General features: G+C 39.7%; 1 protein-coding gene across 3 annotated transcripts; it reads right to left on the bottom strand.

Annotated features, from left to right (window-relative positions):
• Positions 1-1,325: 1,325 nt before the first annotated feature.
• On the bottom strand, positions 1,326-25,621 carry Hikeshi (heat shock protein nuclear import factor hikeshi). 3 transcript variants are annotated; one of them, XM_037197589.1, is made up of 6 exons: positions 25,392-25,621; positions 20,298-20,535; positions 11,002-11,138; positions 5,873-6,024; positions 2,691-2,809; positions 1,326-1,642 (listed from the first exon to the last, which is right to left on the bottom strand). In XM_037197589.1, exons 4-6 carry the CDS (start codon positions 5,993-5,995, stop codon positions 1,588-1,590), a joined length of 297 nt encoding a protein of 98 aa, XP_037053484.1. In that variant the 5' UTR covers positions 5,996-6,024; positions 11,002-11,138; positions 20,298-20,535; positions 25,392-25,621; the 3' UTR covers positions 1,326-1,587. The 3 variants fall into 3 exon arrangements, with proteins under 3 accessions (XP_037053484.1, XP_028729250.1, XP_028729251.1); XM_028873417.2 differs by lacking the exon at positions 11,002-11,138; XM_028873418.2 differs by lacking the exons at positions 11,002-11,138; positions 20,298-20,535.
• Between the last annotated feature and the right edge of the window lie 549 nt (positions 25,622-26,170).

Here is a 26,170-nt window from a genome sequence, read left to right as displayed (position 1 = left end):
AAAAAACAACAACAACAAAAATACCACCACCCCCTCAAAAAAGTCACACCATATGCAAAGTCTACCAAACTCTGACAATGCAAGAAATTACCAAGGGCAGGGTTGGGGTGCAGCTAAAAACTAAACTAGATCCTTGTTTCAACAAAAGACCACAAACTGATCTAACAAGTAAGTCTGCACAGGTTCCTATTTTTAAAGACACTGTTAATACAGACCACTTAATCTTTCATTTTTTAATGACAAAAGACACTGTATCATCCACGAGTTATTTTCCAATTTCTTAGCATTATCTGCCAAAACAGTGTGCCAGGTGGTGGTGGTGGTGGCGGTGGTAGCGCACGCCTTTAATTCCAGCACTTGGGAGGCAGAGGCAGGCCTGGGCTACAGATTGAGTTCCAGGAGAGGTGCAAAGCTACACAGAGAAACCCTGTCTCGAAAAACCAAAAAAATTAAAAATTAAAAATAAAAAAAATTATCTGCGAAAAACCAAAAATAAAAAATTATCTGCCCAAACAGCACAAAATTAACTCAAGGCCCCCAAACTGTTATGTCCCCTTCCTATATAGGGACCTTGTGGCTCCTCTGCTGTACATACTCCTTCACTGAGCAAACTAATATATTCAGCTTTGATTGCAGATGAGATCTTGGTAGTCTTCAGGCAATGTGTTTCACCAGTATGAGTCCTTTTTAAATGAGAAAAAAAAGCTCTGTCTTCATATGCAGAGGAACTCAGTCCTACATTTTATATACAATTGCCTACTAACATTAACAGTGTTAAATAAAAGTTCACTGGTATTAAACATAGAAATTTTATTAAATAAAAAAAGTACATCAATCCGCAGATATAAAAACTGGCAACCAACCTTTCTTGACTGAAAAACAACAACATACTTGCTAATCTTAAGAAATATTCCCTGACACCAAATATGATGGTGTACCCCTGTAATGCCAGCACTCAGGAGGCAGGGGCTAGGCACCAGGAGCTCAAGGACACTCTTAAGCTACAGAGGGAGTTTTGAGACCCTGTCTCAAAACCAAAACACACACATACACCCTGGGGGGCAGGAGGAAGAGGAAAGAAAAGAAAAACTCCCTGAAGCTAATTTTCTCATCTTAAAACACATATTTGACATGTTTTTCAGAAGTTCCCCAATTACGAAATAGTTGACTTAAAGTTAACAACTCTAGCAGGACATAGTGAATCAAGCCTGTTGATTAACTTAGCTACTGGCTGTCCTGGGCACATGAGACCCTTAAAACCAACCAACCAAGTTAACTACTCTAGCAAAGTGCTGTGGAAATGAACAAAAAGGGTACACATGCAATGGTATTTCAAATACTACTACTGTGAGTAGGATTTATTTTAAGAAATGAATGACAGCCGATACAAAATGTTTGCCTCCGAGAAGTATTTCACACTTATAAGGGAAAAGGTAACTAATACTGAACATTTTCTTTGTCCAAAGTATCTAATGTTCATAAGGGTTTTGTGTACGTTTCATAGTCACTAAGCAGTTTCGAAAGGTAGGCTTCATGACCCCTTTGACTTCATGCTTTTAAATGACATGACAAATTATTTTATTCAAGTTATGTTTTCCAAAAGAGAGGGTTCTGTGCTAGTCGTCTTTGAAAATTTTCATACCTAGAAAAGAAAATTCAGATTTATATAAGAACATTTCAATCACAATTTCATAATTTGCCAAATAACTTTTATCAAAAATAATTTTATGTCATTTCCAAAAACTATGTTAAAAAAGTAGACAGTAACTCTGGAAGTCATCACTATGAAGAGCAGGAACAGGGATCTAAGGTGAGGTGGGATAGACAGCTCTTGGGGGAGAGGAGCGCTCACCCCAACCCCCCAATCACACTGATCCCATGACAGAAAGTCAGGAAAGGGAATCACTGCACATCTCTGAGAGAAGTTGGCTCAAAGCCACAGCAGCACTGGGACAAAACACAAACCCAGTATGTTCTAGGGCCCTTGTTCAGCAAAGTACTACCTCCTACAGAGCTCTGAACCAGCTCTCCACTGGGACATTCAAAGTGAAAAAAATCCCTACAAAACAGGAAACTGGAGAAAAATGGTCATATATTCAAGGTGCAGCATAAGCCACATGATGCCTGGGGTGTTGACTTTCAATTTTGTTTGTTAATGTTTTTGAGTTATTTTTATTTTACTTGTAAAAGCATTCTAAATGCATGCATGTATGTGCACACCATGTGTGTGCGTGATATCCACTGAAGCCAGAAGAGGACAACAGCTCCTCTGGAACTGGAGTTATAATTGGTTGTAGATACTGGGAACTGAACCCAGGTCCTCTATAAGAGCATCAAGTGCTCTTAACCAGAGTCAGCTCTCCAGGCCCAGGGAAAAAATATCAAGTGTCAATATAGTATTTCTAACTCAACATATACACAATGTATCATCCCTAATAGTGATCCCCAAAACACAATTATCTTTCCCCGTCTTTATGAATTTCTAATGGTTGCTATGTAATAGGATACTTAGGGTTGAACTATTCCAGATCTGAACACTACAGAATATACACTATTGGTATGCAATATATTAACATATGTTGATATCCACCATAAAAGACTATGTTTACCTCTCTAAGAGGAAATACATCACAGGCAAAATATATATAGTTACTAAAGTCTTAATACTAGAGACTGAAATTGTTGCATACCATTTCAGAACCACATTTGCCGGGATGAACATTTCAGATGGATTTGGTGTCATCTGGGCCTGAGAGAGAGCAAACGATGAAGCAAAATTGTAGAAGTTGTCCAACATCTTCTGCGTGAACTGAAAAGTTAATAACTGATGTTAGTGAATTAAATATTCAGTTTAGACCTCAATACTTTTTTTTAGACCTCAATACTTTTATTTATTTAAAAATATTCCTGTATTAATTTGGTTCTAAGGAATATAAGTTCTAAGACAGCTGGGTATGGTGGCACACACTTTTAATTCGAACACTCAAGAGGCAGTAACAGGCAGATTTCTATCAGTTCCAGACCAGCTTGGTCTACATAGTTTCAAGGTAGCCAGCGCTAGAGAAACAGGGTCTCTGTATTTACAATAAATAACGCAAATGAGTAAGATCTAAGACAGTCTAGTGAGGAAAGCTTAGGGTAGTCATAAGATGACATTGGTCTACAGGAGTAAAGGGAAAATCTTCCTTCAAACCTTTCATCTCAATGTCTGCATACCCCTCTAAAATCACTCTCCTCCAATCACCATATTTTCTCATATAAAACAATAACCACCTATATGAGGTCTATGTCTTGACAGAAATATAAAAGCTTAACTATCTTTAGAAAAACTACAGCCAGGAAGTAGTCTTTAGTCCCAGCACTCAGAAGGCAGAGGCAGGCAGATCTCTTAAATTCAAGCCCAGCCTGATATACAGAGTGAGTTCCAGGACAGCCAGGGCTACACAGAGAAACCCTGTCTGGAGGGAGGGAGAGAGGGAGGGAAGAAGGGGAGGAAGGAGGGAGATAAGGAAGGAGGAAGGGAAGAAGAGAGAAAGAAAGAAAAAGAGAAAGAAGAAAAGCTACTGGAACCATTACTGTAAAAGAAAGCAGGATGGGCAGAGTACTATTCCATTTTTTCTACTTGTTAATCTGTCTCTTTTTATTGACCCTAAAATGATCAAAGCTACTAATATCCTTCAAGTGTCCATAGTAGAAATTAGAAGTAAACTCATTAATTCTTCATGAAGACCAAGTGGTCTTACAAGCAATGAACCTAAAAGCAAAGAAATTAAAGGCAGTGCTACTTTGGGCCCACTCAAAAACAGTCCTCCAGGCTATAGAGATGGCTCAGAGAGTAAAGGAAGGTGCCATGCAAGCCTGAGAGCCTGAGTTCTATCCCAGGAACCCAGAGTGAAAGAAGAAAAACGACTCACAAAAAGTTGTCTTCTGACCTCCACAGTCACCATACCACACTTATGCATGCATGCATGCATGCATGCGTGCACGCGCACACACACACACACACACACACACATGCACCCACACAAATAAATTTAAAACAAATGATCATCCCAGTACTACTTTCTCAAAAATACAAAACCAGCCCTCAAAGTTCCTGATGCATCTTCTTTTTCACAAGAGGAATTATTTATTTCATGGGATGGAGGTAATGTAAGTCAAAGATCTACCATTACGGTAGCATTAATATCAAGAATTAGTAAGGTCACTAACCAAAAGATTACCATTATAAACAAAGTTCACAGCAACCCTCCACACTAGCACCAAGACTTTTTTTCTTTTTTTCCTTTTCTAACACAGAGAGGTAGACAATGTGTAAAGAAAGGTAACCAAGTCTCCCAAAATTAAATGTGTAAGTTCAGTGCTACTTTCAACAAAATTCTAATGAAATTTTTCAGAGCCTGACTAGGTGGTACTATCTGGAACACAACAAGGTGATTAAAATTATTAGGAACAATACGTAGGCCTCTTCTGATAATAAGAAGGAACTTGGACTATTAGACATTAAGACTTAACTGGCAGCCAGGCAGTGGTGGTACACACCTTTAATCCCAGCACTCAGGAAGCACAAGCCGGGACTACACAGCAAGACCTTGTCTCAAACAACAAAAAAGAAAACAAAACTTTCTGCAAAGAGGAAGACAAACTACTTGGAGTAAAAGAATCCAAAATATACTTGAGTATATGTGACATAATACAGGACAAAGGTTATCACTGGGGGGAGGGGTAATTATTAAAACAATGGGCCAGAAAAAATAAAAATAAATTCATCAACATAGAAGAAGAATAAAGGAACTCTATACTAACCGTAAAAAACAACCCAAATAGATTACATGAGACCTAAATAACCAATTCACCATAGAAAAGAAAGAAAGGAAGGAAGGAAGGAAGGAAGGAAGGAAGGAAGGAAGGAAGGAAGGAAGGAAGGAAGGAAGGAAGGAAGGAAGGAAGAAGAAAGAGAAAGAAAGGAAGGAAGGAAGAGAGAGAGAAAGGAAGGAAGAGGAAGAAAGAAAGAGAGAGGGAGAGAGAGAGAGAGAGGGAGGGAGGAGGGAGGGAGGGAGGGAGGGAGGGAGGGAGGGAGGGAGGGAGGAAGGAAGAAGCAGAGAGGTCAAAGAAGACTGGCTCCAGAAGAATGTCAAAGTCTACGATTTATACTTGCAGACTCTGGGAACAAACTGGAAACAAAAATGTATACAAAAGACAAGGGAGGAGAAACCCAGAAATTAGTAGATATAAGAGAATGTAACAAATCAGGGGGTGGTGCTTTTAAAAGTCTACAAGGACAGATGTTATTTTATTCTGTCTATGAAGACAGGTGGTCCTTTATTCTGTCTAGGAGGACAGATGTTATTTTATTCTGTCTACAGGTGTTACTTTAGCGCAGGTGTTACTTTGTATCTATTTGGACTTAAAAATGCTTGACACTGAGTAAGTACATAATAAAAATCTGTGCAATAGCTAATTTATTCTCTGTACTTTATGTGCCTAAAATATTTCAAAGTAAAATGTTCATTAAAAGTATAAGTCCTTTATTTAAAAGCTCAAAAAGTGTATGAACTCACAGAAGCAGACAGGAGAATGGTGGCTGTCAAGGGTTTGGGTACAAGGGGAGGTGTTGGTCAAGGCATACAAAGTGTATGTACAACAGAAGACTATACACTGAAAGTATACCTGAACTCTGCTAAGACATCAGATCTCAAGTATGCTTACACAAGGAAGAATGTGACATCAGGGGCATGGTACCTGGCTTTAGTTCCTCCACAAAGCAGACATATATGGAAACATTATCTTAAACACCATAAAGATGCACAATTTTGTCACTACACCATAATGGGGGGAGGGCAGAAAGAGGAATGAAACACGTATGCCTTACCTGCGTGAATGAGTCAACCGAGGACACAGCAGCACTGCCCACAGGAGTCTGCTGAGCCAGACTGTCCAACAATTCCACCGAAATGCCAATCTGAGCAACAGATGGGGTCCGCACAATGTTCATGGCTCCAAACGGGTGCTGGCTTCCTTCTCCTGAAAGAAATTTACAGGTGCTACAAATTCAAACTAGCTTGAGGACTCTCTCCCTGACTTAACACATTAAGAGGTATTAAGTTTTTCTCTATGATTCTGATAACTAAGAGATGACTCACTTCAGTGTCCTCGTCTGCTCTCTATGACAGCTGCTCTGGACCTAAGGCCTGCTCCCCACTTCAGGCTCAGTGCTGGAACTCTGCTGATAAAGGAAACCCACACCAGTTGTCCTTGGACTTGAACACCCTGCTCTCTCTAACACAAGTCTCCCCATTTCCATTATGAACAAAGTCTGAAAAGTGTGAATTCCAGATTCTGTTTAATAAAAGGCGGCCATGAAGAACATGTCTCTAGTCTCCTTTTTCCATTTCCTTTAAAGATGGTATAACTGCAGCTGGGCATGGTGGCACATGCCTTCAATCCCAGTATGTGGGGTGAAGAGGTACCCAGATCTCTGTGAGTTTGAGGCCAGCCTGGCCTACAGAGTGAGTTCTAGGATGGTCAGGGCTACATAGAAAGACTTTGTCTCAACCCCTCCACCAAAAAAAAAAAAAAAATTACATAACAGAAAACTGCTCTATGAAGATTACACATCAGTGCAATGGCAAATCTGGCTCACATCCCATTGACCTAAGAACACAGATTAAATGTCCGAAGTTATTTACAAAAAAGCTAGCTAACCTCTGTCGTGTGTAATTCTATCATTCCTCCACCTTTCTTATATATTTCAACCTTTTTCTTTTCGCATAGTTAAAAATAAGTGATGAGTTGAAAGTAAAATTATTTCTTGACTGAATGCCACAGTATACGAGATACTAGAATAGTAAAACACAGTCTCAAATGCATCTTTGATTTTAAAAATGACCCACTGGACTTCTATAACTGCAAGATAAAAAGAAGCTTCTGCCCTACCAAAATGTATATAAGGGGTTGAGGAGATGGCTCAGTTGGGAAATTGCTTGCCTAATAACCACAAGGACCTGAACTTAACCCCCAGCATGCACATAAAAAAGCCATGTATGATGGTTCACAATTGTAATCCCAGCACCAGCCAGCCAACCTATCCTGGTTGGCAAGACCAAGGTCCCAGTGAAAGACCCTGTCTCAAAAAACAAGGTGGACATCTCCCAGGAGCAACACCCAAAGTTGTGTATGTAAAAGTTCCCTCTGATCCTTGGAAAGTCTTCTATAAAAGAATAAAATCATGAAATATAATTCATCTAATTAGGTGCTCAAGAGAAAAACTAAAAAGCTGTAAGTCCACTGTTTCAGATACTGTATGTGCACATAGCAGCCAAAGAAGACGACTGAAAATGCTTATGACGAATAAAGCAGTTGCCACACAGTAACATCTGAATATGACAATGTATGTTACAATGAAAACATCTTTACACCATTCTTAGTACTGAACAGAAAGATTAGAAATCACATATATCTTACATATTAATAATATATACCTTTTATACATAATATACTACATATCTTTTATATATTAATAGATATGAAATATACATTTTTATATCTCTTTGCTTCATATTTATTAATAGAATAACAAGCATGAAAATACATCTTTTACTAACAGTTTCAGAAAGTGTATATTTTAAAACTTTATTGTCAGTAAATACATTAACTTATTTAATACATAAATACATTAATGGTAACATATTTGATGTTTTTTTTAAAGACTTATTTATTTATTATGTATACAGTGTTCTGTCTGCATGTATGCCTTTTGGCCAGAAGAGGGTGCCAGATCTCATTACAGATGGCTGTGAGCCACTATGTGATTGCTGGGAATTGAACTCAGGACCTTTGGAAGAGCAGCCAGTGCCCTTAACCACTGAGCCATCTCTCCAGCCCTTGATGTTTTAACATACCTGAATTTGCATATTTAAAATGTATGTACAGAAATATCTAAACTCTATCAAGTTAGGAGATCTTAAGAGTTTCTACTCAACAAGCTTAAACTCCTAACTGGACAATACTGTCACTTAACTATTCTGAACAAGTTTCATTATCTGGGTGATTTCTGGTTTGGTTTTTGGAGACAAGATTTCATGTAGCCCAGACTGGCCTTGAACTCTTGGTCCTCCTCTCCCCTCTTCAATATGCTGAGATTAAGGTGTGGAGGGGTTACCACCATATTCAGTTTATCTAGTGATTTCTAATATCTCTTCTAGCACTGGCATTTCACAACTCCGTAAAAACAAAACAACCATGTACTGAGTACCAACTGTGCCATTTTACATATCTTATGTCTAATGTATTTTCCATATCTTATATCTTATCCTTGCATTTTGCATATATTACATTTAATGCTTGCAAAACAACTTGCACTCTAGCTATTATTTCCATTTTATGTGAATTTTCCTCTATGATTAAAACATCTTGGTCTAAAGCACACACCTAGAGTTAGGTGTGGTGGCACATGCCAGCAGTCCCATCTACTCAGGTGGTTGAGGCAGGAAGATTCCTTGCCCTGAGTTTTGAGACCAGCTTGGGCAGCATAGCAAGACACCTTGGCACCTGAGCATGTTAGTGTGCACCAGTAATCCTAGCCCTAGGAAGGTAGAGGCAGGAGTTTAAGCCCATCTTTGGCTACATAGAGAAGTTTGAGGCCACCTTGGGGGTACATAAGACCATGTCTCAAAAACAAAACCAACCAACCAACCAACAACCGTGAAACTGGAGACATGGCTCAGAGAGGAAAGATCTGAACTAGACCGAAGGCTGTATGGACCAATAACCACAGCATGGGGTTAGGAGGCATAACATGCAGATCCCTGGAGCTCTCTAGCGGGTGGTGTTTCAAGTTTAATAAGAGACCCGGTCTCTCAAGAATAAGGCAGAGAATGAAAAAGAAAGACACCCCAAGTCCTGCTCTGGCCTCACAAGTACAAGCACAGGCAAATGTACACATGCCCCACACATACATTTACACGCACACACATACTCACAAAAGTGGGAGGACAAAAAGATTTTTTTCAGGTATGTTAAACATCAAATATGTTAATGAATTTACTAACAAAGAATGCACACCCAGTAACAAGCACCACTGAGGAAAAGAGAGAAGCCCAACTCCAAAGTCACAGCCCATTCCAGCCCATTATTCTACCCGTTTCCACCAAATTCTCTGGTAAACATTCTAACTCACTTTGTAATCCTTACTTACAATGAAGCCACTCAGTGAAGCGAGTGAGGAAGCTGTGGGAGGGCACAAGGTGCCATTCTGATTCACCAGCCCCTGCCATGAACACAGACTAATAGTAACATCTTGAGCTGGTTTCTGTCCCTTGACAAACTCAACCCAATTTTAAAACAAAGCTAGAGTCTATGTAAGTTTTCCTTCTGGCAACTGAATCGAACAAGAGATCAATTACTCCACATTTAGGAAAAGCTAAGAGCAGTCTCTTTAAAATACAGCAGCATGCCCCAAAAGAAAAGAGCAGAATTATAAAGAAGTAACCAGGGCCAGTGTGACGGCACACACCTTTAGTCCCAACACTAGGCAGAGGCAGGTGGATCTGTGAGCTAGAGGCCAGCCAGGTCTACAAAGGGAGCTTCAGGCCAGCCAGCTACATAATGAGACTGTGTCTCAAAAACTTGAAAGAAAAAAAAAAAAACAGGAAGAGGCAGAGGGGAGAAAGAAAGAAAAGCCAAATGGAGATTTATAAAAACAATTTTTAGCCTTTTTTCCACTGGTATTCTAATGTTACTGTTATGAAAAGCAAAGGAGAGTTAAGCAATTGTACCAGATCAGAGACAAGAGGTGTAACACTTATACACAATGCATGATCCTGCTTGGATAGCAGATGAAGGCCGATGGAACAGTAACAAAAGGTATTTTGGGGACAAATGACAAAACTAATACAGACTGCAAATTAGATGAGAGTACTGTGTTTGCATTAACGTTGAACTTGATCATACTATGTTTCTTTAGGCAAGATTCTGCCGTGGACCTACAAAATATAAGCTCCGACATTCAGGAGTAAAAAACAGTAAGTAAAATATTTGCAAAACTTCCAGAAGAAAAGCGCATGTTTATAGGGCCAGTGAGATGGTTCAGCAGGTAAATACCCTGAGTTCAATCCCCATGGTGGAAGGAGAGAAGCAATCCCCAACTTCCACACATGCAGCATGGCACACAAGCACATGCATAACACACACAAATTAATATATGCAATTTTATCTAGATAATGACAAATATGGCAAAAATGATAAATGTGGGGGAAGTAGAAGGAACAACTCTTAGATTCTCCACTAATTTCTTTTTTCAAAATAAAGTCTTAAATCTCTGATGCAGAATTAGGGACACTTCTGTAATTACCACTGTAATTCAGTGGTAGAAGAGTACTTATCTCACATTCCTATCACACATACACATAATCCCTAATATAAAAAAAAAAAAAAAAAAAAAAACAAGTTTTTTTAAAGATTATGTATCTGTGTGGGTACCTGCATGGATGTGTGTGTACCTATGTGTGCATGGAGTCCATGGAGACCAGAGCAGAGCATCAGATCCTCTGGAACTAGAGTTAAAGACAAATTTGAGCAGCCAGTGGGTGCTGAAAACTGAACCCAGGTTCTCTGCCAGATCAGTAAGTGCTCTTAACCACTGAGCCATCTCTCCAGCCTCTAGAACTGATATTTTAAAAACTTGAATTTCAAACTAATAGTATCTCACAATCAGGCTTTGGTCAAGAGCATAAAGGAAAACTCAACTATAAAGTACCTGATTTACTCTGAAGGCCTGGAACACAAAATATAATCCTTTTAATAACAAGGTTTATAGTTCATAAAACCCTATTACAGTATTTATTCATACTTTTTTCTATTATGCTACAGGCAATTTGAGCAACTATTTCTTATTATTTTATTAAGTATAATCACATATTAAAAGTGCTACAAACACAATGAAAAATTTGTCAAGCTCTATGTAAGTGTTTTCATATCTGACCTAAGGTCCTACTCCCCCACCTGCTCTTCCAATCTTGGCCTCTTCTGTTTCCCATTCTCCATATAATTCTCCACTGCAGATGTCACTGGAATGCTCCCTGACTGAGGCATTGCGCTATTTCCTCCTTGTCTCTTGAAACACTTTACAAATAGTTAACCTACAGAGAAAAGGAAGGTTTGAAATTGAACTTTGTGTGTATGAACGGGTATGTGCATGTGGCTTCAACAAACTCTTCAAATAGTATATGAACTATGCAAACATTTCTCTTTGACAGACAAACGCACATAAATATGCATAAACATACATTATTGATATTTTTTTCCAGAGTACGTACTTATCTTTGGCAAGAGAAAATGCTTTCTACTTCTAAATTCAGAATCAAAATTTTAACTCATAGTTTTAAAAATATCATACTCATATTCCTGATTTATCATAACCCAAATGTTAACATTTCATTATTCAGTTGTTACGGGTTTTAATAAATGCTTAACTTGAACCAGTTTTCAGTTGACTCTCTGAATGCTGAAAGCAGTTTTCTGAAGATTCTAAAAGTAAATACTACAAAGGACAGATACCACTTTCAGAACTCAGTATGGCATTTAAAGAAACAAGTGAAAAAAGCAATAGTCAGTGTTAATATAAAACTTGAGAGATACACTAGGTATATGTAGAAATGGATTTTGAAATCATAGAGTACCTTTTATGTTAATGAGATAACTATGCAATAGAAGATTATGGCCAGTAAAAGGATTTAATTGAGAAAATTAAAGATGTAGTCCTCTAAGAAAATTCTCAGGACAATCTGGAAATGAAATGCTGTGGTGAACCAGATGAAGTAAAAACAAAAGTGTAAGTAACTAGCATTTTTGCCTATGCTATTTGACTGTGAAAAAATGTAAAAATTCCAAACCTTGGAAAAAACAGGCAGAGTATCTTAACAGAGCACCTGGCTTTCCATCATCTGACTTTCTTGATGCCTACCAAGAACACCGATGATAGTCAGGCATGGTGGTCCATGCCTTCAATACCAGAGAGGCAGAGGCAGGAGGATCTCTGTGAGTTCAAGGTCAACCTGGTCTACATATTAAGCTCCAGGACTATGTAAGCCAAGGCTATGTAGAGAGACCTTGTCTCAAAAGACAAAACAAATCAAAAACAATGTTAACTTTAGTATAAAAACAGTAAGAATCAAGACAAATATTTTTAGTTAAAAATAGTCAAAATTATTTTTGCCCTAAATTTGCCATTATATTCAGAATTTTACTAAATGAACCAATAAACAAGGAAAATGGCATATGAGATATTATAAAAATTACCAAATTTCAGCCAGGCATTGGTGGCACACACCTTTAATCCCAGCATTCGGGAGGCAGAGGCAGGCAGATCTCAGTGAGTTCGAGGAAGCCTGGTCTACAAAGCGAGTTTCAGTACAGCCAGGACTGTTACACAGAGAAACCTTGTCTCAAAAAAGCAAAAAACAAAAAAATTTACCAAATTTCACTTTATAGTTGTCAACATATATAGATATTTACTTCTATAGTATTAATTCATGGAATGTTGTAAAAAGTGAATGATAATCTCTAGGAAATACTAAAGAAAAAAAAGTAAAGAAATATAGCTTACAGATAAGCTTTAAAATATTCAAATGAAAAGAATGCCAAAGACAGAAGAAAATAAAAATGTTAAAGCAGAGCACAAATACTAACAACCCTGAGCTGACCTAAATACCTTATTAGAGAGCTGGTGGTTGTAAGAATAATTTCAGCTACAGCTGCCTGAAGCTAACAGCAAATCTCCTCCAGGCTCACAATGTGCTTGGTCAGCTCTGCTCAACCTAATCATGCTTAAAACTTGGGCTTGAAGAAGTATCTCAAAAGTTAAAAAATAGAAATCTGGCTGGGTGGTGGTGGTGCATACCTTTAATCCCAGCACTCAGGAGGCAGAGGCAGAGGCAGGCAGATCTCTGTGAGTTTGAGGCCAGACTGGACTACAGAGTGAATTCCAAGATAGTCAGGGCTGATACACAGAGAAACTCTGTCTTGAAAAACCAAAAACAAACAAAAAAAGGAATCTATCACAAGCCCGTGTATTACATACATTCAGGCAAAACACCAATGCATATAAAATAAAATAAAATAATTCTAATATTTTAAAAAGTATTTTAAAGTGCCTTTTCCATTTTAACAGCATTTTATCATTTGATGTTGAAATGCACAGGCTCTCTAAATATTTAAGCTCCTTGAATTATTTCTACTAAACCATTACAAATATTACTTACAATTTTTTGGGGGGGGATAAAACCATCAACAGCCATGTTTAAATGGAAATAAGGGGAAACTACTTTTTAAATAAGAGACTAGAAGATCTTGTTCATTATCAAAATGAAAATAAATCCTTTCCTATAATGGATCAACAAATGATAAAGCATTATTACTAGATTTGAAGGCCTCACCAATAGCCCTGGCTGGCCTCTATCTCCAAGTGCTGAGATTCAAATTATGAGTCACCACACCCAACTAATTTTAGACAATTTTAATCTAACTTCACAAGAAAAAACAATGTCATTGTTATGTCACTGTTCCTAAAATTTCCATTACAATGAATGAATTAGATTAACTCATTTTTTACTAAATGTTCTCAGACTGAATGAAAGAAAAGAGAAAGAAAATGCCTCAACTCATGATTCTTGAGTGCCTCTTTGACAGTTATCCTACTTAAGGACACTTAGAGTCTCCACAGAGACAACTCCTGGGCCTGGTTATGGCGAGGACGAAGCATTGTTGCTCGTCTGCCTGCCACCTGTTCTTGCTGCCAATTTTACTGCCACAGAACCCAGGTTCCTCAATCTTCCAACAGGATCTGAAGAACAGCAGTCTCCAAAATCCTCCAGGCCTGCAGCAGATCAGAACTGCAGGGGTATCCAGCCCTACGACCTGAGAAGCTGCCAGGTTCTTTAGCTCTCCAGCCTGAAGATGGCATTGTTGGACCTCCTGGCCCCCTTGTGTAAGCCAACCTAACAGCCCCCCTTTATAATATATATCCACTCTACTGGTTCTGGTCCTCTAAGAATCCTGATTAGTACACTCCTCTTAGGTGTCACAAGACAAAGAAATGTGGCTAAGACAAGGCAAAATGGACAAGAGAGGGGACTTTTCACTGTTCCCAAGGAACCTTCTGGAAAGAGGACATGCAGTGCTGCTCATAAAAAGAAAAGGGACAATGAAACCCATTCCAAGCCAGGCAAGGTAGCTCTTGCCTATAATCCCAGCATCTGGGACACTGAGGTGAGAGGATTAACTGTGAAAGACTACTGGGCTACACAGTGAGCTTCGAGCCAGCCTCAGCTAGAGTGAGAGAGCTCAAAAATAAACAAACAACAATGTGCAGAAGTGCCACTGTGTGCAGAAGTGCCACTGTGGTTTAAGAAAGAGCTGAATGGCCAATAGCTAGGCAGGAGAGACTAGGTGGGACTTCTGGGGAGCTCAGGATGAATCTAGTCCCACAAGAGACGCCAGCAAGTCATTGAAGTCAGACATACTGAGGTACAGAGGAGAGGTAGCTGAGTCACGTGGCAGAACATACATTAATAGAAACGGGTTAATTTAAGTATTAATTTAAGTCATAATAGCTAGTTGAGAAAAAGTCTAGAGCCAAGCTTTCAAAATTAATCATAAGTCTCCGTGTCATTATTTGTGAGCTGGTAGTCCAAAGAAAAGTCCAACTATAGACAATTTAACTGGTATGTCTCTAAAACAAACCAACATGCCCTTGTTGACCAAGAGTCCAACCTTCATCTTAATCATGCTACAAGTCTGGGTGTAAAATATGCCAGCAAAATTCTAGGCTTTGAATTGCCACAAATTCAACTTACATTATACTTAATGCTCTACCATCATGCTATGTGGGCTTCTCAACTCCAAACCAAAAGTATTCTGTGTTCCCCAATCCATTGCTCTCCCCCCATACTGCATATTATTAGAAATAAAGACCAAATACATCTGATATTTCCATCATTTTCCAACTAACGCTCTATTGTTTAAAAAACACTATAAAAATATCTATTTCGCTGGGTGGTGGTGGCACACGCCTTTAATCCCAGCACTCAGGAGACAGAGTCAAGTGGATCTCTGTGGGTTTGAGGCCAGCCTGGTCTACAGAGCAAGTTCCAGGACAGCCAGAACTGGTCCACCAAGAAATCCTGTCTCAAAGGAGAAAAAAAAAAAAGGAAAAACATGTTTCAACTTTATTTGTATCTTTTTAAACTAAATGAATACAGTCCAGCAAGATGGCTCAATAGGTAAAGGTACCTGCTGTCAGGCTGACAACCCGAGTTCCATATCTTGTATCCACATGGTTAAGAAACCAATCCCAAAAGTTGTCCTCTGACCTCTGCACCTTTGTGCCTACACACATACATGTACATTATATTCTAATTGAAAATGTAGGTTAATACTAATGTATGTTTATATTTTACTTTTTCAATTATTTTTTTTATTTTATATTCACTGGTATTTTGCTTCCATGTATGTCGGTGAGAGGTTGTCAGATCTTGGAGTTACAGGCAGTTGTTAGCTGCCATGTGGGTGCTGGGAACTGAACTCAGATCCTCTAAAGAAGCTGTCAGTGATATCAACCACTGAGCCATCTCTCCAGCTATATTTTACTTTTGAAACAAAGCAGGGAGAACTTCCAAATGAATACCAAGTGAATGTGCTCAATGACAAGACAGTTTGCTCTGGACCATCTTTTAAACACATTGTGCTAGAACTACTAGATACCTATTTGCCAAGAATTTAAAAAAAAAACTTTCAAAACATACCTTGTACTGGACAGAAATAAAAAACAATCCATACAGACAATACCAAAAATGTAAACGTATATTAAATAAACATACCACAAAGAGAAAAAAGGTAATCAAAGGTGAAGACAAAGATATTTTCAGACCATGAATCTGATAAAGGACTCATGCCAAGAACTGTCCAAACTCTAACTTCCAGAAGCAGCAGGTGATCCTGTAATCTGCACCTAGGAGGCTGACTTAGAGAAATCTCAAGTTTAAGACCTTCCTAAACCATATGCCAAGTTCTTCTGGCTGAGGAGGAAAGGAAAAAGAAGGGAGGTGTGGCGAGGGAAAGAGAGCGGTGGTGGGGGTCTCAGGATCTGAGCACTCATCAAGAAGTTACATAGACCTCAAAAAGGCACATGAGAGAGGCAGAGGCCAGCCTGGTCTACAAAGCCTGTTTACAGGACAGCTAAGGCTACACAGAGAAACCCTGCCTTCAAAGACAAAAAGAAGAAAAAAAGGCACATGAAAAAGCATTCTCAGTATCACTAGACATTAAAATAATGTTCATTAAAAACACAATGAAGTACTACTTTTAAATTTTTTTTTTTTTTTTTTTTTTTTTTGGTTTTTCGAGACAGGGTTTCTCTGTGTAGCTTTGAGCCTTTCCTAGAACTCACTTGGTAGCCCAGGCTGGCCTCGAACTCACGGAGATCCGCCTGCCTCTGCCTCCCGAGTGCTGGGATTAAAGGTGTGCGCCACCACCGCCCGGCCATGGCAAAGAAAGAGCATACCAAAGGTTGGCAAGAATTTAGAGTAGTTCCTTCAACAGTAAGGTATCCAAGTACTATATTATCCAGCCATTCTACTCCTCTGCTCTTACGCAAAGAAGAAGAAATAAATGCCATGCAAAAGTTCACATACACCTTTATAGAAATATTTGTATTTATGCCACAGAATAGGTGTGGAGGTCAGAGGTCAGAGAACAACTTGCGGGAGTCAGTTCTCTCCTTCTACCATGTGGGTCCTGGGAATTGAACTCAGATCCTCCGGCTTGATGGCAAGTGCCTATACCTACTGAGCAACTTTAAGACCCGATTATCTAGAAATATCCCAAATGTTCATAAATCATTAATGCACAGTCTAACATGGTGGGACACACCTTTATTCTCAGTTCTTGGAAGTCAGAGGCGAGTTGATCTCAATGAGTTCAGGACCAATCTGTTCTACATAGTCATTTTCAGGCCACCCAGTGTTACATAGTCAAAAAAAAAAAAAAAAAAAAAAAATTCTTGGGGCGGGGGGGAGAAGAGGGAGTGAATAAACAAATTGCAGTGTGTTCAATATCAATAGAATGCTACCTAGCAGTGAACTGAGTAATGTATCGGTTTCCATTCATGTGTGCTACACACACACACACACACACACACACACACACACAAATAATTCAATGCTTCATAGTAGAAATGTGCCACACTTAAGCTTTGTGTGGCATAAAATTCTATTAAAAGAGCTTGTAATTCAACAACCACAAAAGGAATGAACTAGTGATACACACTATAATATAGAAGAATCGGCCTCTCGAAAAAGTACACACTACATGACATCATTTACCTAACTCTAGAAAATACAACAGATTTTATGACATCAGAAGATAGGTTAGAAGTGGCCTGCACTGGGGAGGATAAAGGGAACTGTGGTGGTATTGTGTTCCCCAAAATATTGTGTACCTTAATAAACTTATCTGGGGTCAGAGAACAGAAAAGCCACTAGTTAGGCAGTGATAGCACACGCCTTTAATCCTAGCATTCCAGAGGCAGAAATCCATCTGGGATCTCTGTGAGTTCAAGGCCACATTGGAAACAGCCAGGCATGGTGACTCACGCCTTTAACCCCAGGAAGTGATGGCAGAAAGCAGAAACTGTATATAAGGCTTGAGAACCAGAAACTAAGAGGCATTTGGCTGGTTAAGCATTTGGCTGGTTAAGCATGTGGCTGGTTAAGCATTCAGGCTTTCCAGCAGCAGTTCAGCTGAGAGCCATTGGGATGATGACACAGAAGCTTCCAGTCTGAGGAACCAGGACCAGCTAAGGAATTGGCAAGGTGAGATAGCTGTGGCTTGTTCTGTCTCTTTGATCTACCAGCATTGACCCCGATAACTGGCCTCGGGTTTGATTTTATTAATAAGAACTTTTAAGATTCCTGCTACAGGGAACGGATACAAAGGAGAAGCCGGACCTACAGAGTGAGACAGCAGCACCGGACAGTGACCGAGGAACTAGGGAACCAGGACAGACCATGTCAGCAAGAAAGACGGAAGAACTTCAGAAATCATAAGACGGCGACAAGGTGGCTGAAAAGAACAAGAAATGAAAGAGTAAGAGTGGAAAGGGGTAGTGTGGGCACAAGGGGACCAGAATTCTCACCAATAGGTGAGGTGAGCCAGGACAAGTGCACAGACCCACAAGCCCTAGCCCCAGATGAGAGATGTGGTGTAGGGTGATGCCCTCTGTGGGACAGATCAACATTGTGGTCCTTGGCCTTGAACCCAGAGCCTTGAACATCGGAGGCAAGTACTCTGACTACTGAGGTATACACGCCTAGCCTTCAAAAAAAAAGTTCTTAAAATTTATCTTTCGAAGACAGATACTAACATATTTATAGATTACTTGTGATTTAGGACTCTTGATTCCAATCATATCAAAAAAGACATGGACAGGAATTTAAACAAAATGATATCCCTAAATGGGTCATTTTTAAAGTGGATGATGAGAATATTTTATCTTATCTAATATTGTATACATTAGAAATGTTTATAATGAAAACAACAGCAACTCAATTTTCTTTGTGTTTTCTATGTATGCAGACATAAGTATCTTAACTACTCAACTTATTCATAGTATGTCTATTCAGAACTTCATTTTTCTCAAGTCAATTCTGTTTGCATTTCTAGTACACAAACTCTGTACATCAAACAGGTCTGTACCTCAAGCACATTAAAAACTGCTAACCTATTAATAGTATCCTCTCAATTTATGATCCATGCCTATTCCTGCCACAGTGGTTTTCAGCTTTTATGTTTGTGCCATTCTGAGCATAGCACGTTCTCAAATTCTGACTTACCCCTTCATCTAGAAAATGTACCCACTCCTGGAAAATAATGCCAATAGGCCATAGGCCCGACAAACCCTTCCCAAGAGCACTGATTCTGTCACCTCCAGAGAACTTCCCCAGCCAACTGCAGCTTACTACTCCATTCTCCCCAGTACTTACACTCACAGCTACATTTTACCCTTTTTCTCTATTTTATTGTAATTTCTATGAGCATTTTTGTCTCATGTTTTTGCAAGTGTTTTGCCTGCATGTATGTCTGTTAGAAGGTGTAAGATCCCCTGGAACTGGAGTTACAAAGAGTTGTAAGCTGCCCTGAGGGGCCAGCAGTCTCTTAACCACTGAGCCGTTACTGCAGACAAGAACTTAACTGTTATCTTTAAACTCCCAGAGCAGGAACCTATTTGTTAAGTATGTAAACATGTTATCTATGCTGCCTAAATCAGCTTTCGCTTGGCCTCCATATGCAATCTCTATATGAGAAACACACTGAAGAGTTTCTACACACCTCCATCTAGACTTGAGAGAAACAAAGCTTCAGTGGGAGCGAATGGCATCCAATCGAGACTCATTTCACATTGCTTCAAAAAATACTGTAGAGTGTTAAAGTGAAGATCATGTCCCCTCATTGTTAACAGAACCAAAACAAGAATGCTAAATGCTAGAGATCAAACATAAAAGCTGAAAACCACTGTGTGTACATGCATGTTCACATGTGTGTGCATGTGGATATAAATATTCATATATATAGGTATGTGTATACATGAGGAAGTGTGTATGCATTCAGGTGTACATGTTCAAGTATATATGTGAGTGCACATGTACATATGTCTATAGAGACCAGAGGTAATCTTTGGTGTTATTCCATGAGTCTGTCCAACTTGTTCTTGCCACCGATTTCTCATTGGCCTGGAGCTTGTCAGTCTGGCCAGGCTGGATGCCCAGCAAGCCCCTAGAGTACACCTGTCTCTGCCTCCCTGGTGCTGGGATTACAAGCACATACCACCACATCTGACTTTGTAAATGTTTACGGCTAGGCACTACCAACTGAGCCATAAGAGTTCAAATTTTTAATGAAGAATTTACATTTGATTTCCTATTCAGTTGCATTTTTATCTATTTGTATTTAAAACAGACATGCATACTGCAAAATGTGGGGAGACCACCATTCTTTACTAAAATACTCAGGAAGGTCCAAAGTAGAGAGTGAATGGTTTCCCTCAGGGCCAGAGGGCAAGCACTGTGTGCCTGGGGAGCTTTCATTTCCTACTTTCTAAATGTTTCTGCATCATCCTTCTTAGGAAAAGAATAGAATATATGATCTGTTACTTAGAAAACAAGGTGGAAGCTTAAAAGCTGTATTTTGTGTAATACTGGTTAGGAAAAAGCTTAATTATGACATTATTTGAATATTGTTCTTACCAGATTTAAGACCTGATATTTTGAAGATGGCACTTGGCTTCCCATTCGTGACAAATCCCAGGAGCTGCCATACTGGCACCCCATTTGAGTCAGGATAGGAAAAGTAGACAGATCCTCCCATCCCCTCAGGAAATGGAACTGTTCCCAGCATAAAAACCACAACATGGTTGATATTTTCATAATCGGGCAAGTCAAAAACAAATTTATCCTCTGCCACTTGCTGTGCAGCTGTTTGCACCTAGAAAATAAGAAACCAGTCTTAGTTTGAGGATGCGATGGGTTACTCTAACCTTTAGTACTGCCACTGTCACCTGCAGCTAGTCTAATATTCTAATCACAATACCACCAAATAAATATACCAAAAACTAGAATCCCAAACCAGATAGTCAGCCTTAAAATACTCATTTAATGAATGTAATCTTTTCAAAATACTGCTACATTCGCTCAGAAATTCCCTAATGGATTTTTACTTACAAAATAAATAGCTATGGTTATAACAAGAACATTCTAAGAATGAGCACATGGTGGCACATGCCGATTATCCCAGGACTTGAGGGGTCATTCCCAGCTACATAGCTAGTTTGAGGCTGCCTGGGTTACATGAGACTCTGTCTCAAATAGGAAACCCTTGTAAAAATGAAAGCGTGTTCAATTTAACATTACTAGGCTTTTATTCTCAATCTGAAGGACAGAGGGTCAGGTAGTTAAAATGGGTACTGAATTATTCTCAGATTCTGGATTAGCAAATTCAATCACTAAAACTGATTTACAACCCAAAGCCAAGGCTTGTATGGTTTCTCCAGTCACTCACCAACACTCTCCGGGGCAGAACACAACAAAACACTTTAAGTTACCTTGTGAAAAACATGTCCAGCTAAAATGGAACAAGGCTGTGTGGCGCCTTCTTGTTCCAGCATCCATGTTGTGACAAATGTCCTTTTTGCAACCTATTTAGTGCCATGTTTGCCACTTTGTGCTTTTGTTTTGTGATTTTTGAAACTTAAAATGGTCTCACTTTATAAGGTGCTTCCAGTGTGTCTACCTGCAAGAAGACTATGAAATGCCCCCATGGAAAAATGCATTGTTGTACTTTTCTTCAGCAAGGAGCTATAATGGTGTTAGGCCAATCAACAATGTCATCTGTTGGAAACAGAATATTGCTATGTAACCATAGCTGACCTAGTACTGGCTTATGTAAATCTCCCACACCCCTCCTGCTAGCCTAGAACTCATAGTAACTCTCCTGCCTGAAGTACTGAGATTACGTTGTATACCATCTCTCCTGGCTAAATTGCGTTTAAATACATATCTTTTTAAACACAAATGCATATGAAACAAAGTAATGGCACAATTTATTTTTAATGCTGAAACCAAAGGTTCTCAGGAACCTAATCCTGCTGTCCAACTAGTTGCAAAGATTAACATTTGTCATTTTATCTTCAGACTAAAGGGAAGTTAATTTATGGGAAGAACAAGTGATGGCTAACCATGCGTGGTGGCTCGGATATTGAGAAGTAGAGACAGGACAATCAGGAGATCATGGCCAAACCCTGGAAGCACAGCAACACAGCAACAGAGCAAGTTGGAAGTCATCCTGGGCTAAATGAGATCCTGAGGGTTGGGGGCTGATTATACATAAAATTCTTTAATATCCATATGCATCGTGAAAAAGAAATAGCAATTCTGAGAGGACCCAGGTATTTTAGCTTACATAGGGTTGAGGTTTTGTTTTGTTTTTTGTTTCTGTTTTTTTTTATTGTAATTGCTATTTAACAAAACAACAAATCTGCATCACTACAATTATTCTGAAGACTAAACACTAACTTATTTATTTGTCTGTTTGTTTATTTACTTATTGAGGCAGGGTTTCTCTGAATAGTCCTGACTGTCCTGGAACTCACTAGGTAGACTAGGTCTGCCTCTGCCTGAAGGCTGGGATTAAAGGCATGTGCTACCATGACCCGCCTAATCCAAATACTGAATTCTTAAAACCTGATGCAACTAATTTTTTGTGCCCAGTATTTGCTGCTACTTAAATGCTTACTTTTTGTTTTCTATAATTTTCTATCCTACCAATCCAAAAAACCTTGAAAACCAAATTACTACTTAACTCCATCTATAAAGTAGTATAACATTCATTCTTAAACTAAATCCCAAGATGTCAAGGCTGAGTGTCAGGATCTCACGCAGGCCCCAGCAGCCTCCAATTCCTTATATAACAGAGGATGACCTTCAATCCTAATTAATGCTCTGCCTCCCAGGTGTCAGGGTTACAGGTATATGCCACTATACTCAACTGGGGCTGAGTGTTTTAAGGTCAAGCTCTGATTCCCTTTTATGAAATTTACTGACCCAGCTTAAAATTTTCCACCATAAAAACGTAAAATTTAAAGCAAAAAATATAAACAAAGCCTTCCTGTAGGACTAAATTCAACTTCACCAAGTTTTAGCACATATATTTCTTGGAAGGCATGAGAAACTATGGTATTCACAAGTCTTGAAATAACCATAAAGCAAAATAAGGATTTATTTCAATTTTTATTGCACAGGCAAGAGACATTCTATAAATTTGTACCTATATTCCAATCTCCTTTTCTAAGAAAGGATTTTATGCATGTGACCCAAGTTGGCCTCGAGTGAGCTATGTAGTGAAGACCAGCCTCAAACTCCTTGGTCTTCTGTTTCCATCTCCCAAGTGCTAGGATGATTACAGTGATGTGCCACCACATCCAACTAGACACTCTAATACCTGACCTTAGTTAGACCAAGCAAACAAAGGAAAAATGGAGTGGGGGAATCTTTGGGTACTTTTCTCCTTAAAGAAAAAACCTCACAGCTGGTTGTGGTGGTGAAAGCTTTTTATCCCAGCACTGAGGAGGCAGAGAGAGGTGGAACTCTGAGTTTGAGGCTAGCATGTTCTACAGAGCAACTTCCAAGACAGCCAGGGCCACACAGAGAAATCCGTCTCAAGTAAAAAGAAAAAAAAAAAAAAAAAAAAAACTCAATTAATGAAAATTAGGTTCATAAGTTTGAATAGGTGAATTTTCTGGCAAGAGAAGAATGTAGCTAAGTTCTGAGCTGTTAGTAGGTCTATTTGTTGGGGTTGGGGATTTAGCTCAGTGGTAGAGTGCTTGCCTAGCAAGCACAAGGCCCGGGTTCCATCCTCAGCTCCAGGGAAAAAGAAAAAGAAAAAAAAGTAGGTCTATTTGTTCTGCATTTTCATTTATGTCTATTGATACACAATTTCAAGCCAAACATCACCCAAAAAAATCTTAAGAAATACCTACTGGATATTTATTATATAAATTTGATGTTGGGCAAATAAAGCGGAGAGAACTCTAAATTCTCTTCCAGATTAGTCCACAACATGACACACAGATTCCACACAGGATTTGGTTTGTTTTTTAATTCTTTTAAAAACACAGTTTTTGCTGTTTTGCTTTCGTGGTGTGTGGTACTGAGGCTTGAACCCAGTCTTGGACTTATTAAACAAGAATTCTGAGCCAGGTGTGGATGCACACTCTTTTAACCCCAGCATTTTGGGAGAGGAAGGCTGATTTCTGAATTCAAGGCTAGCCTGGTCTATGAAGTGAGTTCCAGGTCCATCAGAGCTACACAAAAAAAGCCCTGTCTCAAATAATAATAATAATAATTCTACCACCAACACCCTTTTTGGTTTTTTGTTTTTGTTTTTGTTTTTTTTTTTTTTTTTTTTGAGACAGGATTTCTCTGTGTAGCCCTGGCTGTCCTGGAACTCACTGTGCCGATTAGGCTGGCCTGCCTGGCCTTTAACTCAAGAGATCTGCCTGCCTCTGCCTCCCTCCTGCCACCACTGTCCAATTCCAATACCCGATCCTCCACCCCACCCTACCCCTTTTTTTTTTGAGACAGGAGTCCTGCAACTGTGACCCTCCTCCCTCGTCTTTTGAATAGCTGGAATTACACCAGGCTGGGCTTTGTTAATGACAGACATCTGAGTCCCACACTCATCTCAAACTGTTTCATCTTCCAATTCCAGAGCTGGGACATTCCAAAAGTAGATCACCACTACCCCACCTCCACAGGGGCCTCCCATTAGATGTAGACAGAAACCAAGCTTCCTGACGCTGGTAAGTCCGTGGTTTCAACCACGTGGTCCCATAAGAGCTGTGTGTACAGAATACATTATCAAAAAAGCTGGTGAAAAGGGATTGGGAGCAGTAGAGAGCTTGCCTACCACGCGTGTGGCACAATTTAACAAAGAAGCTGCACAATTTAACAAAGCAGGGAGAAACAAAGCAAAGAAAGAGCTCTGAAGGTAAAGGAGTCAAGTCTCAAGACGGAAATAGAGATGGTTTCTAACAAACCAGACTCACTCTGGATTATTCCCCAACAATTCCAGGCACTCATTTCAATTCATTCTAACGCTCTGGAAAAGCAAGTGCATCCCTTTGACCAATAAGGAAGCATTTCACTCGAATCCTTCTCTAGTTACCACCAGAGAAGGCTCACACTTAAATTTCAGTCATTCCTACTAGTCAGCTTCCAATTATTTTAAGCACAAATGTACACAGGGTGGAAATTTTTAAATTGGGTCAGTAAGCTTCAGAAAAGGAACCTTCCAAATACACTCAACAGACACTCACAGCCCGGGCAACTTAAAAAATCTCTGGAAAACACTTAGCTTTAGATTACAAATCTCAGCTTTACTTCTAAGTTGGCATTATCAATGTAAGCGACTATTTACACCATCTCTTGAGTGTAAGTTCTTGAACTGCAAAGAGAGAATGACTATCTCAAGAGTTAGCACGGTTACGGCGAAATGCCGAAATAAACGCCACACAGAAGGCTGAAAGAACGAGGTATTGGAGCAAAATGCGCACTCGATAATATGCGGGGATATCCTGACAACCATTCAAGCACGTCTAAGGCTTGGGCAAGCGTCCCACACCCCATCGCACACGCCCACGCCAAAAAAAAAAAAAAAAAAAAAAAAAAAAAAAAAAAAAAAAAGGTGACTGGGTTTCCTCGCGCTCCTGCTCCTGGCCCCGTGCACCGTGCCACCACCCGGCTCTGTCACCGACCCCTTCCTGCCACCGCCCGAGCCATCCTCACCAGCCTCCCCGCCACCAGGCAGCCAAACATGGCAGCGCCCTCGGCGCCTCTGCTCCGCCAGCGGGCGCCTCGGGCCGGAGACCAGGAATTCCGCAGCCACTCTCCTAAGTGAACTCAAGAACCTTCCAGAATTTGCAGGAGGGAACGTGTCCCTCCACTACATAGCAACACAGGAACGCATTCTGGCCCGGCGACCTCTGACCCCCCCTCCCTAACCTGCACGCCTCTCAGGGACTAGTACTTCCGGGTCCTGCACCCGTTTCCTCCTTCTAAGGGAGTAAGGAGGAGCCGGCATCTCGCCCAGACTACAAATCCCATAGTGCCATGCGCCGACCCCCGGGGAGGTGAGCCCGGAGAATTTGAATGTTAGTACGTGATTTCCGTGCTTGTGTGAGTCCAAATTTCTAAATACGGTGCTGAAAGAAGACGTTTGTGAGGTTTGTGTAACATTTTAGGAGTAGCAATGCGCCTTTACCAGAATCGCTTCACGCAGCCTGTTTCCTACAAAAGCCTTTTGGGGTAAATATTATCTCCGTTTCATACGAGTGGGAAATTGAAGTTCAGCGTGACCAGCCCTGAAACTTGACAAAAGTGTGAATCTTGGAGCGTAAATTCAAGTTGTCATCCAATTCCAGCGTTCTTTCTGCCAAACACTATCTCAGAAATGCTTCTGTATTCTTTTATAATTTATTATTTTTATTTCATGTGCACTCTTTTTTGTGTACCTGTTTTGCCTGCAGGTACATCTATCTGTGAAGGCTTCGGATTCCTTGGAAATT

This window comes from Peromyscus leucopus, chromosome 1, assembly GCF_004664715.2.
Source record: "Peromyscus leucopus breed LL Stock chromosome 1, UCI_PerLeu_2.1, whole genome shotgun sequence".
NCBI classification, from domain to species: Eukaryota; Metazoa; Chordata; class Mammalia; order Rodentia; family Cricetidae; genus Peromyscus; species Peromyscus leucopus.
Note: the sequence above shows the minus strand (reverse complement) of the source record. Positions and strands in the feature narration are given on the sequence as shown.